Here is an 18,778-nt window from a genome sequence, read left to right on the forward strand (position 1 = left end):
CGAAGACACATGTGACCCTGCATTCAGTTAGTATCCCTCTGGTCCTTGAGACAGACAGTGCAAAGTACACACATGGATATACTGTGTACTGATGCTTAGGGTCCTGAAGGGTCACATAATTAAGTCCTGGCATCCCAATGTAGAGGTGGCATTGGAGTATGCAGCTTTTCTCACCCATCCTTGGAGAAATACCTGAAAGTTCCGAGGACATTGGTTGAGTGTCCCTGCTTCTCCCAGACAGAGGAGGGAGGGAAGGGAGATCAAGGGTTCTTCTGAGTATTTGGAAAGAGGAAACTCTGGGGAAGTGATTTCCACGTACATAAACTCTCTAATTTGGTCTCTTGAATAGTCTTTGAGAAGTGAGTGTCTGAACTGAGTCTTCAAGTAGAGCAGGAATGGGTCCTTATTCCAGCAAGAAAATGACAGTGTAGGTGAGTGCCAGGAACAGGAATAAGGAATGATTCCTCTTCCTTCTTATGTTAGATGCAGCCAAGAGAAGATAGGAAGATTTTCAGAGGTCTGCATAGGGGAACATACTCCATCTGGGATGACCAACACCTAAAGCACAGACTTTTTCATCTCAACACATGTTTCAAGGCAGGCTTGAAGTTTCAAATGTGCTCATGGATTAGCTTTAGGAAAACGTGTGAATATTTTTAGACTAAATGTGACGTCACCTGCTTTTGTCTATTTTTTTCTCCATAGAGGGCTCATGGCTTTTGTTAGAATTCCATAAAACATTAACATTCTATTTCAAAACTAAAAAAGAAAAGTTTCCTAACAAAACACTATGTCTGTATCATGATTGTGAAACATAAAATAAAAATCAAGTTTAAATGTATCCAAATATGCAATTAAACTAAGCAGCAGGTTAACTATGTACAATTATTATCTAATTGCATATATTTGCCTTCTTTTTTGTTACTATTGCTTCAAACATCGTGCAGCAAGCACACCACAGAGGGGCATGATGTATTTTTTAAAATGTGTTTTTTAAATTAAGAATGCTTAACTACTTACCTAAATTATTCATAACTGAAGAAACGATCATCATTCCTCATCTCTAGCACAGTCTATAAATGTATTGCTCTTCTATAAGAAAATTGTTGCATATTCATGCATGTACCAATAAATTATTGCTAAATATGAATATTAGGATTGAGGCTGCAGAGATATAGTTTCACAAGAAGGTAGTAAAACTGATACAGCAGGGATTTCAGTGTAATAGGTTCTATAAAGCTACTTGCCACTTGTGAACACACGATGCGGCCCAATATTACCATGGCTCCTTTTTTGCTGCCTGGCTTTTCAGTACTGGAGGCAACTTATCGCTCAATCTCCATCCCCTTCTTTGCTGTCTATGTATGCATCCTTCTTGGCAATGGCAAGCTCCTCTACCTCATCAAGCATGACCACAGTCTTCATGAACGCATGTACTGTTTCCTTGCCACACTGCGAGGAAAGACCTCATGGTGAAATTGACCATGATGCCCACTGTAATGGGCGTCTTGTGGATGAATCACAAAGAGATTATCCATGGGGTCTGCTTCTTGCAGGTTTACATTATCCACTCCCATTATCCACTTGCAGAATCAGGTATTCTCCTGTCAATGGCCTATGACCGTTTCATTATCATCCACATGCTTCTCAGGTATAACTCTATTTCTACTAAATCATGGGTGATGAAGATAGAACTGTGGCTACTTATGAGGGACTTTTTATCCCTCATGCCTCCAATTCTGCCACTCCATTGCTTCCCATATTGTCATTCCCATGTTCTCTTCCGTGCCTTTTGTCTCCATCAAGATGTCTTGAAACTTGCCTGTGCTGATAATACATTCAATCACTTATACCCAGCTATTCTGGTTGCTTTGATTGTCTTCCTAGATGCTCTGATCATTGTCTTTTCTTACATCCTGATCCTTAAAAGAGTTATAGGTATTGCCTCCAGAAAAGAGCAAGCCAAAGCTCTCAACACGTGTGTCTCCTATATCAGCTGTGTCTTGGTATTTCATATCACCATGATCAGTGAGACTTTCATTCACAGGTTTGGGAAACATGCACCACATGTGATGCACATTACTGTGAGCTAATGACTCATTTCTTTTTCCTCCATTCATGAACCCTACTATATACAGCATAAAACCAAGCAGATTCAAAGAAAAATTGTTTGCCTATTTTCTGGGCACAGAATGGCTTGAGACCTTTTTTCAGAATTTTGTGATCTTCACGATTTCTGGGCCTTTTGAGTAATTGGAAAGGAGCTTATTTTATACCCAATATCTCTTGTATCAGTGTTAGATAGGCTTTAATTATTACCTAAAGTGAAAAGCTACATGGAACAATAATACAATGAATGTATCCATCAATTGATCAATTGATAAATACATAAATATATGTATAAATGTATTCATATGTAGATGTAAAGGTTTATCGAGGGAGATATATCTATAATTTACCTATCTATTGAGAGATACTAGGAAAGTGGAATACTATTGAATATGGAGATAAAATATGTAGATAAATGCCCTAATAATCGGGGAAAATATGGTTATTCATAACCTGTATTCATAAGAACTGAAAGTACCATTTTAGAAGAGTCAAGTGGCCGGTCTAGTTCAACTAAAGCCTACATAAGGAAAAATGTGCAATTGCAGATCTAGTTTTGGCTATATAAAGATGAATTATAGCATGTGGATTGAGGTAATGGAACTCTACTATAATCTCAAAACTACTCTATTTCAGGGTAGATTTTCCTTTTTTTAAAAAAATATATAGATAGATTTTATTTTCCTTCAACTTATTAGGTAGGTGCAAAGCTAATTGCGGTTCACTGAAATTACTTTTGTACGAACATAACATATTTTAAGTTCCAGGGTACATGTGCAGGATGTGCAGGTTTATTACATAGGTAAATGTGTGCCATGCAGGTTTGCTGCATTCATTAGCTATTTTCCTGGTGCTCTCCCTCTCCTCCCCACCCCCTACCGGACAGGCCCCCATGTGTGTTGTTCCCCACAAGTGTCCATGGTGTTCTCATTGTTCAGCTCCCATTTCTGTGTGAGAACATGTGTGTTTGGTTTTCTGTTTTTGTGTTAGTTTGATGAGGATAATGGCTTCCAGCTCCATTCATGTCCCTGCAAGGAACACAATCTTTTTCGTTTTTATGGCTGCATACTATTCCATGGTATATATGTACCACGTTTTCTTTATCCACTCTATCATTGATGGACATTTGGGTTGATTCCATGTCTTGGCTATTACGAATAATGCTGTAATGAACATAAGCATGCATGTATTTTTATAATAGATTGATTTATATTCCTTTGGGTATATACCCAGTAATGAGATTGCTGAGTCAAATGTTATTTCTGCTTCTACATCTTTGAGGAAAGGCCACACTCTCTTCCACAATGTTTGAACTAACTTACTCTCCCATTAACAGTGTAAAAGCATTCCATTCTTTTCTCTCTGCAACCTTGCCAGCAACTGTTGTTTCTTGACTTTTTAATAATTGCCATTATGACTGGTGTGAGATGGTATCTCATTGTGGTTTTGATTTGCATTTTTCTAGTGACCAGTGAGGTTGAGCTTTTTTCATGTTTATTAGAAGCATGAATGTCTTCTTTAGAGAAGTGTCTATTCATGTCATTCCCCACTTTTTAATGGGGTTGTTTTTTTCTTGTAAATTTGTTTTAGTTCCTCATAGACTCTGGATATTAGACTTTTGTCAGATGGAGAAATTGCAAAAATTTTCTTCTATTCTGTAAGTTGTCTGTTATCTCTGATGATAGTTTCTTTTGCTGTGCAGAAGCTCTTCAATTTAAATTAGATCCCATTTGTCAATTTTTTTTTTTTTTTGCAATTGCTTTTGGTGTCTTGAGTTTTCTTTCAAAATGATACAATGTCATCTATAAAGCTTTACAGTAGAGACTCTAAATTCATAAATTGTCTATTTGTTCATTTCATGAGTTAATGTGTTTCTTTTGATCTTGTGTTCTCTCTAAATGCTGGATAAAAACATTTCTGATATGTCCAATAGATGAAATATAACCTTTTTGTATATTCAATTTATTTTTTATTCTAATAAATCACAAATGATCTCAATTTGTTGCAGCGACTTGGAAATCTCACTAGGATTTATTCGATCATATATTTTGCTAATTTTCATCCTTTTATAATCAATTTTAAGAAGTTTATTATGTATTATCTCTAGTGTTTTATTTTTAGCGTACATACTTTCCCAGTTTTCTGTTTGTCTTGCTGTATACACAATTTAAATGCTTACATATACATTATTTTATTATTTACTTTATCTATTGAAGTATTGGAGCCATACTATCAAAGCCCTTGCTGACTTCAGGTTTATTTATATCTTTTTCTTATACTTTTGCCTAATTTATTTGTACATATCCTATGTTTAAAAGAGTTTGTGTTTGGAGGAGAGTAGGACTTTAAATCATTCCTCATGTGCCTATTTTCATGGAAACACCACTAATATTTAATCATTCCTTTGGTTAATTTTTTTAAGGGCACTATTATGGGTCACCTTGGTAAGCAAAAATGATATAAGAGAGCAAATAGACAAAACATTTTTCTTCTTAAAGTCTTCAAATAATTGGGGACTCAAAAAATAAAAGAAATCCAAATTTAAAACAAGTGCTGTGATTAATCATAAAGCAGAAAGAAGACAGTGAATGGAGAGTGTGGGTCTCAAAAAAGGCTTGAGGTTATGGCTTGAAATAAAGGTAAGATTCCCTGAGAAAGTGTCCCTTCAGCTGAGACCTGAAAATGGATTAGAAACTAACTGGTGAAAATACAGACAAGAATATTCTCAGACTAAAGGAATGTGTGTGGAGACCTCAGCTAGGCTGGTTTATATTAGGGAAGGTGGCTACTGGAAGAGGGTGTTTGCTTTGAGAAGAGGCTGAAGAGGGAAGGAATGGCCTTATTGGTCATCATAAGAGTTTGAGTCTCTACTCAGAGTCATGGAAAGCTACTGAAAGAAGTTGCATAATTCACTGATGTTTTAAAATTACTTCAATATTATTTATAAAATGGAATTGAGGGAGGCAGGGAAAGGGCAGAATATTAGAGTAATTTGAAGAAAGATAATAGTAACTCACTTTAGGAAAGTGGAAATGGTAATGGAGAGATATGACATATTTAAGATCTAAATATAATAAGGTTTACAGGTTATTTAGAAAAGTAGAGGAAAGAAAGAGTTGGAGAGGAGCAAAAATCACCATCAATTTCTGACATGTTCTTGGAAGAAAGGCAGTGCCAAAAGAAAGGCAGTCACTGATTATGTATTGTCTATAAATAAGAAGAATCATTATAATTTTTAAAGTTGTGGGACATTGAGAATGAGTCAAAATAATGAACATGTGATTTAAGAAAGCAATTGAAGGAAGTATTTCAAACTGTATAACTAGACTTTTAAAAACAAAATATTAGCTTAATAATTAAAAAAATCATTCATTCAAATCATGTTCAGTATGTATTTCTTTTTGCCTGATCATGAAGAGTCATAGTAAAGGCAAGACATATGTCAGAAAATGATGATAATTTACAGATGCAAGACAACAGAAATGAACTGAAGCTGATGACACCCAAAGAAGGTCGGAGAATAAGTGAAACAGTGGGTCCCTATCCTAGGAGAAAGCAGGATAGATCTGGGTTTTTCTTGGATGTCATTCACTGAAGTAGACCCAGTTTTAAAATAGCAGTCCAAAAAATACTGCCAAATGTGAGATAATATACCAATTATATGATGCAACTGGTTAGAGCCAGATAATCTGATACAAACATAAATAGGAAGATGAACTAAATTCTGAATTACCAGATGAGCAAATAACAAGAATTTATTGAAAAATGAAGTTTTTTCACAAGTGCTTATGTTAGTTACCCTAGATTTGCAGCATGCCTTCACAGATGTCCAATCATAGATATTTGAGGAGGACCATATGGAACTGAAAATAATCTATGCTTGATTCTTTCTCTCAGGTGAAATTGTTGAGTCAACCATCCTATTCTATTTATTAAAATCAAATAAATGGTCTTTAAGATATAAGAGACTTTATACTAGTATGTATATATATAATTGCGTTTGCATGCGTGTGTGGACACCTGCACATTTGGAATAAATCTTTTAATATTTTATCTTAGAAATAATTTTTAACCTCAAACTCTTGTTTTTAAACCTTTCACAATAAATTTAATGAATTGAAATACATTTATTGTTTTATTTTTATAGTGGTAATATATATAATTTTCCACTTTAGCCTTTTTATGATGCATAATTCAGTGGCACTTTTTACATTTGCCATGTTGTGCAATCACCACCACTATTTCTAAAATTTTGTATTACACCAAATAAAAACTCTGTATTGATTAATCAGTTACTCCCCAATCCATGTTCTTCCTACACTCTGGTGACTTCTAATCTACTTTTTGTCTCTATGAATTTGCCTATTCTAGATAGTTTATGTAAGTGAAATCAGACAATGTTTGTTCTTTTGCATATGACTTATTGCACTTAGGATAGTTTTTTAAGGTTTATTCATGTTGTAGCATGAGTCAGACCTACTTTTTATAGATAAATAATATTCTATCTATATATAAGACATTTCATTTATATACGCATCTGTTGACAGATACTTGTATTGTTTCTATTCCTTGGCTACTGTGAATTATTGATGTCTTCCCTTCAAAATGCCCAGATTCTACCTAAATATATCTCACTAGTTCCTCTCACTTTGAATATTCTGCTTTTCAAAGAATATTCCTTGGAATATTCCATGGAAGAAGAAAATGAGACAAGCTTTCTGGAGAAAGGAAGTTTTCAGTGCCTTGATCTCGGCTGACTGCAACCTCTGCCTCCTGGGTTCAGTTTTCAGTTAAAGAAATGATTTAAAAATTTTTTTCACTCAACTACAGATTTTATGATAATACAACACAGATAAAAGATAATGCAATCCTTCCAGACCTAAAAATATATGGCATTCACATTTTACAGGTACGTTTTCACGGAGAAATATAAGAACTGGTGATTTGTTTGCAACAAATCTTTGCTCTGGACTTCACTGAGTAAAGTTTTTTTCGTTTTGTTTTGTTTTGTTTTTGAGACGGAGTCTCGTTCTGTCGCCCAGGCTGGAGTGCAGTGGGGCGATCTCCGCCTACTGCAAGCTCCGCCTCCCGGGTTCACGCCATTCTCCTGCCTCAGCCTCCCGAGTAGCTGGGACTACAGGCGCCCGCCACCAAGCCAGGCAAATTTTTTTGTATTTTTAGTGGAGACGGGGTTTCACCATGTTAACCAGGATGGTCTCCATCTCCTGACCTCGTGATCCACCCGCCTCGGCCTCCCAAAGTGCTGGGATTACAGGCGTGAGCCACCGCGCCCAGCCTGAGTAAAGTTTTATATTGGGAAGACAGAAAAATGTGGAGAGAAATGAGATCCAATCTATGGACTGCTTAAAAAAATAGGTGTAGGCGCAAGTTTTCTGTATGTCCTTGTATTAAAACTTTCATACTGAATCAATTGTAAAACCGATTATTTACCCAATGCGTGTTGTAAGCAAAATTATATGCTATCGAGTACAATGTTTAAGCTATTGATACTGAGTATAAACACAAATCTTAAAATCTGGTTATCCCCCAAAGACTTCCTCTGTTTCTCATAATGTGCCCAGTAAGTTCCTAATGTTTATTAGTGTGTTGGTAGAAAATTTCAACCCAGATCATTTCCATCTTGATTTGCTGACCTGGGTGCAGGTTCTTATGACAGAGGAAAGACTGTCTTTGTAAGTTATTATTTTGGAAGAATAGAAATTGTGAAAAAATGTATGGCTTCTTTGGTGCTCATGAGGTATTTTGATACTGTATGCTGCTCCAATATCTAAATTATACATCTAGGCTCCCCTTTTACAGCTTTATCTTAGGTGGAAGGGACTTCAGTTAAGTTGGCTAAGGCCCTTCAAATTAAAATGCTGTTAGTTTTTCTCATGCTTAGTGAGAAAGATCCCAACTTTCTGCTGTGAAACTTCAAGTTATAGTTTTTTCAATAACCTGCAATTTATGTCCAAGAAGAAAGGGAGATTCAATCTATCTTCAGTGATGACCAGCATCACTGAACGGTTATCTGGGCCGGTTGTGGATTGTGAATATGACAATATTTGAATCTCTCTGAAGAGGTATAAGAGAGGGACACTCACTTTTGAATATGCAGGGCTGTTTCCATGATGGAGGAAAGAGATTGGAGGAATGTAGATTTATGGGTGAAGTTGTTTGGCTTGGAAGTTGGATGATCAGTTCCAGGTGCTACCATTGGTGCTGAAGGAGAACGTCTCCAAAATGTCTTTGGGGAAATACAATTTCCTATCATTTTATTTAGTTGACACAAATTCTTACTCAGCAGGGGTCCAAAGTGCAATTGGACTATATTATCAACTCCACTATACATATTTAGACACTTTGCAGGTATCAAGTCATTACCAGGAGCACCAGGTTAGTTGTTTCATCTTCCACAACCTCATTAGATTGACTGACTATAACTTCTTTCAACATAATCTCCAGAAAACAAGTTTTACTGCATACCTTCAACACATTAAAATGTCTCCTTTCAGCCTTGTCCCTGTACTATTAGGGCTAATTGCCTTGCATAGATGTGAGATGGTACGCAGTGATTTCAATTATAATTTTCTTTCTCTTCCTATATGGTAATATAACTGATAAGACACAAAGTAGATAAAAAAGACATATAATGTCTGATATATTATTGTTGGGGTACAGTTCTCTATTGAGAATAAGAGTTTCTTTTCATGTATTGGTCTAGCTATTTAGTAGTATAGATAGATCACAGGAAATGGTAGACTTGGTGTATTTAGACATCAACAAAAACATTTTCAAAGTAGTCTTTTCATTGGAATGGGAGAATATAAGTTCCATAAGTGCTTAAAACATCTTACCTTGAGACTCACTTGCAGCCAAAGTACTAAGAAGGAAAAAAACACATAAGTGTCTCTTCTCATATGGTCACAGCTACTTGGGAGGCTGAGGTGTAAAAATCGCTTAAGCCTAAAATCTCAAGGCTTCAGTAAACTATGATCTCACCACTGCACTCCATCCTGGGTGACAGAGCAAGACACTGTCTCAAAAGAGAGGAAAGAAAGAAAAGAAAAGAGAAGAAAAGGAAAGGAAAGGGAGAAAGGAAGGATGGAAGGAAGGAAGAAAAAGAAAGAAGGAAAGAAAAAAGGAAGGAAGGAAGGAGGGAAGGAGGGAGGGAGGAAGGAAGGAAGGAAGGAGGGAAGGAGGGAGGGAGGAAGGAAGGAAGGAAGGAAACTTTAAAAAATCTTTCTTCTTGATGTTGTTATGGATTTTTCTCTGAACCATGATTGATATAAAAATTGGAGACATTGAAGTACTAAACAATAAAGAAAAGGAGATAGCATTGTTTGGCATACTTGAACTAGTAATCTTATTACAAACAAATGTAGGGGTTGTAAAGGTCTACAATTTGGCTACAAAACCAACGGCTTGATGACAAGAATAGCACTCATTTGCTTAACTAGTACTTACTGAGCACTCACTATATGTTAAGCTCAATTTTAAGCACTGAAAATGACACTCACTTAAAATCTTTCAGAAGTTTTGTTTACTGTGAGTACAAAGAGAACTGACTTTATGATATGGTTATTTACCAAGCCATCACTTCTTAGCTACAAGTCTAGAATCAACAGGCTCTGCAAAATGAATTCTGGAATGCATTTATTGCTGTATGACCTAAAATCACGTTTTGGCAAAATCTTACCTGAATATAGAGGATATTTAGTTTTTTTCCCCTAAGTATAAACAGGTGATAGTAAATAGAGTAACTTGCTGAGAGTGTCACATATATTATGTAGAATATGCATTTTAATTTGACATGTTTTGAGATAAGAGTTTAGGGTAGAGTTGTGTATCTGCACAGTCTTAGACTACTTAAATAGAAACTCAGCACATAATCCAATGAAAAAGATTTCAGAATGGGACTAATATGACAACATCTGGATTATTATGTTCAATAAGGTGAAGCATCATAGGAAATAAACCAGGATTAGGAATAATTACATGATAAACATTTAAAAGACTGTTGATATTGGTTCACCCATCAGGAAAGAAGTCTTAGGGTTTTTAAAGCAGATACCTTTATACATCTAGAAAAAAATTATGTATGAATATAATGGCTAATACATGGTTTTTTTATTCTGGAGATCAGACCTAAATATAAGGAGTAGATATTATATGTTTCAGAGAAGTATATGTCTCTCTTTCTCTCTCACTCACTGTCTCTCTGTGAATATATATATAACCACACACACACACATGCATACATATATTGATAGTAAATACCATATATACATATACTAAATAATTAAATGAAACCCACATATATATGAATGAGATAGCTCAGGGTAGGGTAGTGAGTTTTGAATCAATAGAAAGAATAAATAAATGTCTGATGAATAATCATCAAGACAAAAAGTTTGGTGGTGGCTCAAGGATTTTGTAAAGGGTTGAATTAGAGAATATAATCTAGTTTGAAAAGGGGCAATGTTCTTCAAATGTTAACATTTACAAAGACAAAGTGACTGGTCTTCCCACTCTAAGACCAATGGAACACTTGAGAGTGACTCATTTAGGTCATGCCTCATCTAATGTTAGAGACACAACTTCTCTTAGAGACTGTCCTTCCAAAGAAAAAATAAAGGCCATGGGGACCAATTTCAGTGGCCCAGATGTTTCCCAGGTTGGGGAGGAAAAGAGAATTATTTGGTACACTATTCCCAAATATCCTATGTGGAAATGAGCTAGAATTACCCCTTGGGAGTTGTTTCTTTAACAAATATATCTCTCATCAGAATTCAGAATAAATACTGAGGATATAGCAAACAACCAATATTCAGGTCATGCTCAGAAACCACAAAGAGAAAACTGTGGCTCAGGTAAGAAAAGCCAAGGATTCAAATACGGCAAGCAAGTTTAACCATTTCCATTTGATGGACATTGGTTGAGAATATGAACTTGGGTTTTGGGTTAGATAAACCTGTGTTTGAATTCCTTTATGACACATATTAGTTGCGTGATATTAGGCTAATTCCTTAACTTGTCTGAGGCTCAATTTCCTCACCATAACAATATAAATAAAATAATACATTGTCTTCACTTTCTTTTTTCTCACTTTTCTCTGTCTCTCTCTCTCTCTCTTTTTAACAGATTTTTCTCTGTTGCCCAGGCTGGAGTGCAGTGGTGCAGTCTCGGCTCACTGCGACCTCCTCCACCATGGTTCAGGGGATTCTCATGCCTCAGCCTCCAGAGTAGCTGGGATTATGGTCATGTGCCATCACACCTGGCTTATTTTTGTAATTTTAGTAGTGATGGTGTTTTACCATGTTGGCCCGGCTGGTCTCAAACTCCTGAACTCAAGTGATCCACCCTCTTCGGCCTCCCAAAGTGCTGAGATTATAGGCATGAGCCACCATGCCCAGCTGCTTTTTACTCACTTTTTGTCACAGTCATTAGGCATTATTTCTGCCATTATGTTGAAATTGTCAATATTACCAAAGATCTAGTTGCCCAAAACAATCAACACCTCTATGTTTATATTAATTGATAATTCTATATTTTTCACTATTAAACTACCATAGTATCCACTCCTATAAACTTCCATTTTCATTGTTTTTTGTAAATACGGATCAACTTTGCTATCCACTTACATCTCTGCCTGCTTCTTTTTCTGTCTCCTTTGAGATCTTCTTTCTTTTTACTGAGAGTAAAATTTGTCCTAGTTTTCCATTGTTTCTCTCCAAACCTCTTTTTTTTTTTTTTTTTTTTTTTGAGACAGAGCCTTGCTTTGTCGTCCAGGCTATAGTGCAGTGGCACAATCTTGGCTCACTGTGACCTCTGCCCCCCAGTTTTTTTAAAGCAATTCTCCTGCCTCAGCCTCCCGAGTAGCTGGGATTACAGGTGCTCACCACCACACCCAGCTAATTTTTGTATTTTTAGTAGAGATGGGGTTTCACCATGTTGGCCAGGCTAGTCTCAAACTGCTGACCTCGTGATCCACCTGCCTCAGCCTTCCAAAGTGCTAGGATTACAGGCGTGAGCCTCTGTGCCCGGCCACCTCTTCTATTTTAATTTGTACTTAAGGTGAGATATTAAAAAGTCACTTAAAAGCTGAGATTTTTCAGATATTTTGTCTTCATCTCATGGCTTCCCATTGTCAGTTGACTTTAAATATTTATTTTGATATATTTATTAATTTCTTCTATAGGAACACAATTTTGGAGCAATACATGGAGATGAAAAAGTGGATTCAGGGGACACTGATTGTACAGGGTGCTTGCAGATTATCTGGAACTAAACAGAAGATTTTCTTTTTTAACATGATCTTAATATTCTCTTTTAGACTTCTCATTTTAGTTTATGTCTTTATAAATGGTTTCCTGAGCAGTTTCTAAGCCTCTTGTCAGCATGGCAAGTTGAAGAAGATCTGGATGATGGATCTATGTTACCTTCAGAAACTCTTGAGGACTCTGGGATAGTTGCTGTCAAAGAATCAGTCCAAAGGCACTAAGAAAGGGGCAAGACAATAGTGAGCGCCAGTCATTTTTTCATCCCTCAGGGGTCCTCTATGCTTGCCTGAGAGTGACAAATTCCACTAAAGTTATGACTGTCACTATTGTCATGTATCACATCCTAGGAGACTCCCTAAACTATTAGGGCAACTATTCTCCCTGGAATATTTGGGTATGTGGACAGTTTCTGGTACTACCAAATTTGCCACAATTAAATGCCAGTGTAGCTGTTTTGCTAGAGATGGCAGATGTTAAATAGAGGGCTATCTTTAGGTCAATAAAATATACTTATAAACTGTATTAGCTATTTCCCCAGTAATTAGCACACAGTTTTAATAAAACCCTGTGCATCTGAATGTCCCAAATGCAGCTCAGGTTTTGAAAACATGACTATAGTTTAAGAATAATCAGGCCTCCTCCGGCTTCCTCCATCTGGTCCATTATCTGGGTGACAGTAGATCCAAATAAATGGTTAGCTCTTATCCTGTACAACAAATTTTGGCATTTATCCATTCTCTTATAAGGCAACATTGGAAGGTTAAGAGAACTTATAATGATATACACATTACTCCTGTGGAGGTAGATAAGTTTTGCCGCGTTAAGCATTACACAGGTCATAATTCAGTGGATCAAGTTAGTTAGCAGTGTTTTTAGTATCCATATGAACATAGTCTCTGCTACTGCAGTGCCTAGACTGACATTTTTGTTATCAACAGTGTCCCCTGAAGTAACAGCCCTTTCAAAAGTCCTTTCACCTTTCCTGTATCCATCTCTCTCCACCAATAATTGCTTATATTAGAGATGTTACTATGTGCCAAAATTCTGAAACATATAATTATTATTGTTTCTATAGGTTTTTATAAAATAGGTACAAAGATTGTTATCACTTCATTTTTACTGAATTACACTTCAAAGGTGTCAGTAGTGATATTTATAATATTGAATGATATTTTAAAAGATTCTGGACACATATAGAATCAATTGAATTTGGGAGAAACTGAGTTTCCCTTGTAGTTCTCTGTTTTCCTAATAAACCTGCTACAAAATTTCTTGGTATCACGACAACAAAAATCTTGACTTTGTAAAAGTGTAATTATAAATATAAATAAATATTAATTATAAATAGACTTCATAGTTCCCTATGAAGATCCTTGTGAATTTTTCTCAATATGAGTCTTATAGATTCATAATGATTAGAGGGTCTATAAGATTGTCTCCATCAGCAACATAGTTGCCATATTTTCTCTCTGGGAGTGCTTATCTTTTCCCTGGAACTGGTTGTGTGAAGTTTATTTACTCAATTACCAACTTCCAATATTACTATTGCTCTTCAGATCAACATATTTACAAATCGTGACTCTAACAAGTATGAGGCTTTTGTGGAGGCCCTCATTGTAGAAGTATGTCCTTAAAATATTTCCGTTATGAGCTTCCAACATGAGTCTCCTATTTTCATGTTTGTCCCTAATGTGCCAAAATTCAGACTTTTTGCAGCATAGGGAACTTGCTGAGTCCCAAGTCCACTGAGTAATTACACCTTTCTAAAATGAGTTTACTAACTTTATCCACTTGTTCAGGTTTTCAGATTTCTGTGGAAACTCACAGTAGATGAATTATTTTCTTTTGTTTTATTTTATTTTTTATAGAGACAGAGTCTGACTCTGTTGCCCAGGCAGGAGAGCAGTGCTGCAATCATAGCTCCCTGCAGCCTCACAGTCCTGGGCTCAGGTGATGTGTGCCACTGTGCCCGGCCAATTTTTATCTTTTCTTTTCTCTTTTTTTTTGGTGGAGGCAGGGTCTTGCTATGTTGCCCAGGCTGGGTTCTCTTCTTATTCACAGTTCACTTGAGATAGCAACATTGATCACAATATTTCTCAGTCATTTCTATTGAATAAGCATTTTCCTCAGTGGTTAATGCTAAAGACAGCTGTCCCATTAGTTTCAAGGGAAAAAAATTGAACTGACTCAACTTGGATAGTAACACAGTAAGGGCCCATATGATAAATCATAGGAGGAGGAATAAAAGAGTAAAGAGAATAAAAGGGAACAAAGGAGTCCTATTTGGGACCAAGAGGCAAGGCTATAAGCACAGACATAAGATGAGTGTTGAAAAAATAAAGGTTGTATGCTTCACAGTGAATTGGAATTATGATTCTGACTATGATTATTGTTATTTGTTGTTCTAGGGAAAGGCCTTGTGAATACAGGCTTACAATTAATTAAATATGAGACAATCCAGAAAAATATTTAAGTTTTGAGGTAAAAAATGGCCTGATGTGCTACAAGAAGATTGTGAGAGAAAAAAGAAAACTGCATCTTTGGAGGTCATCACCCCTAAAAAATATCTTCTCCACCTGCAAAACCTACCATGTGGTATAACAACAGTGCTGCCCCCTTCTTGCTGACTGGCTTCTTGGGCTCAGAGGCAATTCACCACTGGATCTCTATTCCCTTCTTTGTAATCTATTTCTCCATCCTTTTTGGAAATGGCACACTTCTTGTCCCCATTTGGAATGACCACAGCCTCCATGAGCCCATGTACTACTTCTTGGCTATGCTGGCAGGCATGGACCTTGGGATGACACTCACTACGATGCCCACAGTCCTGGGTGTCCTGCTGCTAGACCAGAGGGAGACCGCCCATACTGCCTGTTTCACCCAGTCCTTCATTCATTCACTGGCAATTGTACAATCAGGTATCTTGCTTGTTATGGCCTATGACCGTTTCATTGCCATCTGCACACCACTGAGGTACAACTCCATTCTTACCAATTCCTGAGTAAAGAACATAGGACTGTGGGTACTGATGAGAGGTTTTATGTCCATTTTGCCCATAATTCTTTCACTCTACTGCTACCCATATTGTGGTTCCTGTGTCCTCTTGCACACGTTTTGCCTCCACCAAGATGTCATAAAACTCGCCTGTGCTGATATCACGTTTAATCACATATATCCAATTATTCTGACTTCTTTGACTGTCTTTTTAGATGCTCTAATCATCATCTTTTCTTATATACTAATCCTCAAGACAGTGATGTGCATTGTGTCTGGACAAGAGCAAGCTAAAGCTCTCAACACTTCTGTCTTCCATATTAGCTGTGTCCTAGTATTTCACATCACTGTGATGGGACTGTCATTCATTCACAGGTTTGGGAAACATGCACCTCATGTGGTCCCCATTATCATGAGCTATGTCCATTTTCTCTTTCCTCCATTCATGAATCCTATCATTTATAGCATCAAGACCAAGCAGATTCAAAGAAGCATTGTTCGCCCATTTTCTGGGCAGAGTAGTGCTTGAGCCCTTATTTCAGAATCTCAAGATCGCTAGGATTTCTGGGCCTCTCCCATTACTGAAAAGTAACCTTGGTTTTATATCCACACTTTTTTTTTTTTCCTTAGTGTTAGATTCAATTTTAATTATTACATGAAAAAGCTGATGTGAGCAAGAAATTTTTATACATATATGTGTATATATATACATCACCTAATAAAGAGGGAATGCCAGTGATACTGAAGAAAAAGAATACAGGAAGCAGAGGAGATATAACAATCCAGGTTCTGTATCCAAAAGAAGAGTAACTATGATTTCAGAAATAGTCAAGATAAGTGGACTAAAGCAGCTTGGGTCAAATACAGTTCATCTAAAGAAGAATGTGCAGTTGGAGGTACATTTTATGTGTCTTATAAAGGTGAATTTGAATAATACATGATCATATTTTCATCACCATACTTTGAATCTAATACTCTGAAAAGGATCTTGCTTGATTAGTAAGCAAACTTGTGTGAGGCTAAACAGCAAATATCTAGAACTTTAAGAAGCTTACTCATGACATGTAATTTCCCTTAGTAGGTCGGCATATTTTACTACTAAAAGGCATGTGATACAGACTAACAGCTAAATAGCACCAAACACATTTCTTATCATCTAGTGGAAGCCAGATATCCCAGCCACGTTTTCCTTCTTCCCACTGTCTGCTCAAACTAACTTAATAATTTTTCTTCTTTCTAGCTTTCTATTTTGTCTCCTGACATTTTTCTTCTGAAAAAAATAACCAACTATAAATTTAGATATCACCACCCATTTCTATTTCCCCTCTTGTGTCTCACATAAAAAATCTTGAGACTTTTTCACTTCATGAAACAGTTTTGATAATTAATGCAAAAACTTGGCAAAGGTAATGTTATATTTTAGGCATTTTTCACTGATGGAATAGTTTCTTCCTTCAACCTTCTTCAAAGTGCTTGTAAGTCTTTATGCTGTTCACTGTGTCTGAACCGCAGTCTACTACTTGCTATTAGTGTAACGGGATGACAATTTCTTCATCAACTGTTAGTTCTGCGCTAGTATTTGCAGCTGATCTCCTTACAGGAAACTAATCTCAAAAGTTGCATTCATTCCTCTCTGAAGACTGCTGTTTCTTCCTATTTTTAAGTTCTCATTGAGCTTGCTTCTAATATTTTCTTTTCTGATTGAAAGTCCATGTTCAGAACCCAGTATATAATTATTCCATTCTAAATTCTCTCTGCTTCACTTAAGAAATCTTTCATATTTATTTTACATCTGGGCAGTGAGCACTCTGAAAATATTCCAGAGATTTGATAAGAAAATACTTACTGAAAACTAAAGCTAAATAATGCAGTATTTCTCCAAATTAGAAGGGCCATTGGGATGCAGGAAAAATCAAAACTAATAAATGGCTACTCCTGAAGGATTCAGTTATTGTCCAAATGGTTTGTGAGAGTTCTTTGAAAGTAGGACGTGGGGGGTTTATTCATTGTCATTTTAGTTGTTATTCTCTGTGTAAAATTTATTTGTTTTTCCAAAGTTGGCATGCAGAGTGTATTCTATTTAGAAACGTTGTTTTCTGGTTACCTTTGTTATTTGGTCTAAAATGCACATTGTGCTAACATACAAACTACATTTAGGAAAGCTGAATTTCTATTGACCACTTAAAGGATGTCTGTAAGAGTAAAAAACATAGTGGTCTTAAAATTTCCAGGCAAATAAGGGTTTTTTGTAAAAATGGCAAATGTAATGTATTTGTCAGTAGGGGATTGCAATGCTGTTTTCTTGATTGTTATAAGAAGACAGCCTACAACAATGTGTAAATGTGTAATGCAAACTTAGGGGCAATGTGCTGAGAAATAAGGTATGATAGCGAAGTCTAAGAAACAGAGATATCTAATTATAAATAAGAAGAAGTGGTAAGATCAAGTTGAGAACTCAAGTTTACTCATATGTTAGCAAGGGATGACATAATATGATATTATAGCCTATTGATCTTTAAACAGCCTGTATCAATAGTCAAAAATCAATTAAAAAGGATAAATCTTTAAAAATCACTCATTTTCTTAAGTAAATGTACATTTATGGGTTTTAATTTTAATTATATTCATAACCTATGTATTATATTTTACAACTTCTTAGTTTGAAAAACCTTTCAATTATTAAGTCAACATTTACCTGCTGATCCAGTGATATATAAGGACATTTGTTGCACCACTGAAGTAAAATCAGTGTCCTTTCAAACAAGTGCAGCTTCCACCAAGTCTCTTAGACCTCATCCTCAGTCTCACCCTGACTGACAAGTTTGCCATACTTGAGAACCTTGTGAAGCAGGCGTTGTGTCTATAAGCTCTCTTAGAGCTCTGCTCTGAGGAATTATCAAGTCAGCACAGTTAATTCTCTGTCATACTGTGAGTTCAGCCAGGGCAGTAATTGTATTTCCCCATCAGCATATTGTCTTCCCAAGGATAACTACCTGCCATTCTGTAAACTCCCAAATTTATTAATGCAGTCCTTTAAAAATACACAATGTTACTTGTCTGGTGTGGCTAAAGCTTATTTATTTATTTATTTATTTATTTATTTATATAGACATGATCTTGCTCTGTTGCCCAGGCTGGAGTGCAGTGGTGCCATCACAGCTCACTGCAGCCTTGAAATCCTGGGCTCAAGCAATCTTTCTTCCTCAGCTTTTTGAGTACCTAGGACTACAGGTTTATGCCACCGCACCTGGCTAATGTTTTTATTTTTTGTAAATATGGGATCATGTTATGTTGCCCAGGCTGCTCTCCAATTCCTAGCCTCAAGCAATCCTCCCATCCTGGTCTCCTAATGATAGGGACAGGAGGCAGAGAAATTTTAGGCAGAAAAGGGC

At 36.3% G+C, this 18,778-nt stretch overlaps 2 protein-coding genes across 3 annotated transcripts in view; both read left to right on the forward strand.

The window, feature by feature from the left end:
* The window catches only part of HBE1 (hemoglobin subunit epsilon 1), a 250,894-nt gene that overhangs the window by 202,825 nt on the left and 29,291 nt on the right, over window positions 1-18,778 (forward strand). The window lies entirely within an intron of this gene.
* LOC129008869 (olfactory receptor 51B4) lies at window positions 14,983-15,915 on the forward strand. The gene is given in 1 exon segment (XM_054441325.2): window positions 14,983-15,915. A coding segment is annotated over 1 exon segment (933 nt).

This window comes from Pongo pygmaeus, chromosome 9 (genome assembly GCF_028885625.2).
Source record: "Pongo pygmaeus isolate AG05252 chromosome 9, NHGRI_mPonPyg2-v2.0_pri, whole genome shotgun sequence".
NCBI classification, from domain to species: Eukaryota; Metazoa; Chordata; class Mammalia; order Primates; family Hominidae; genus Pongo; species Pongo pygmaeus.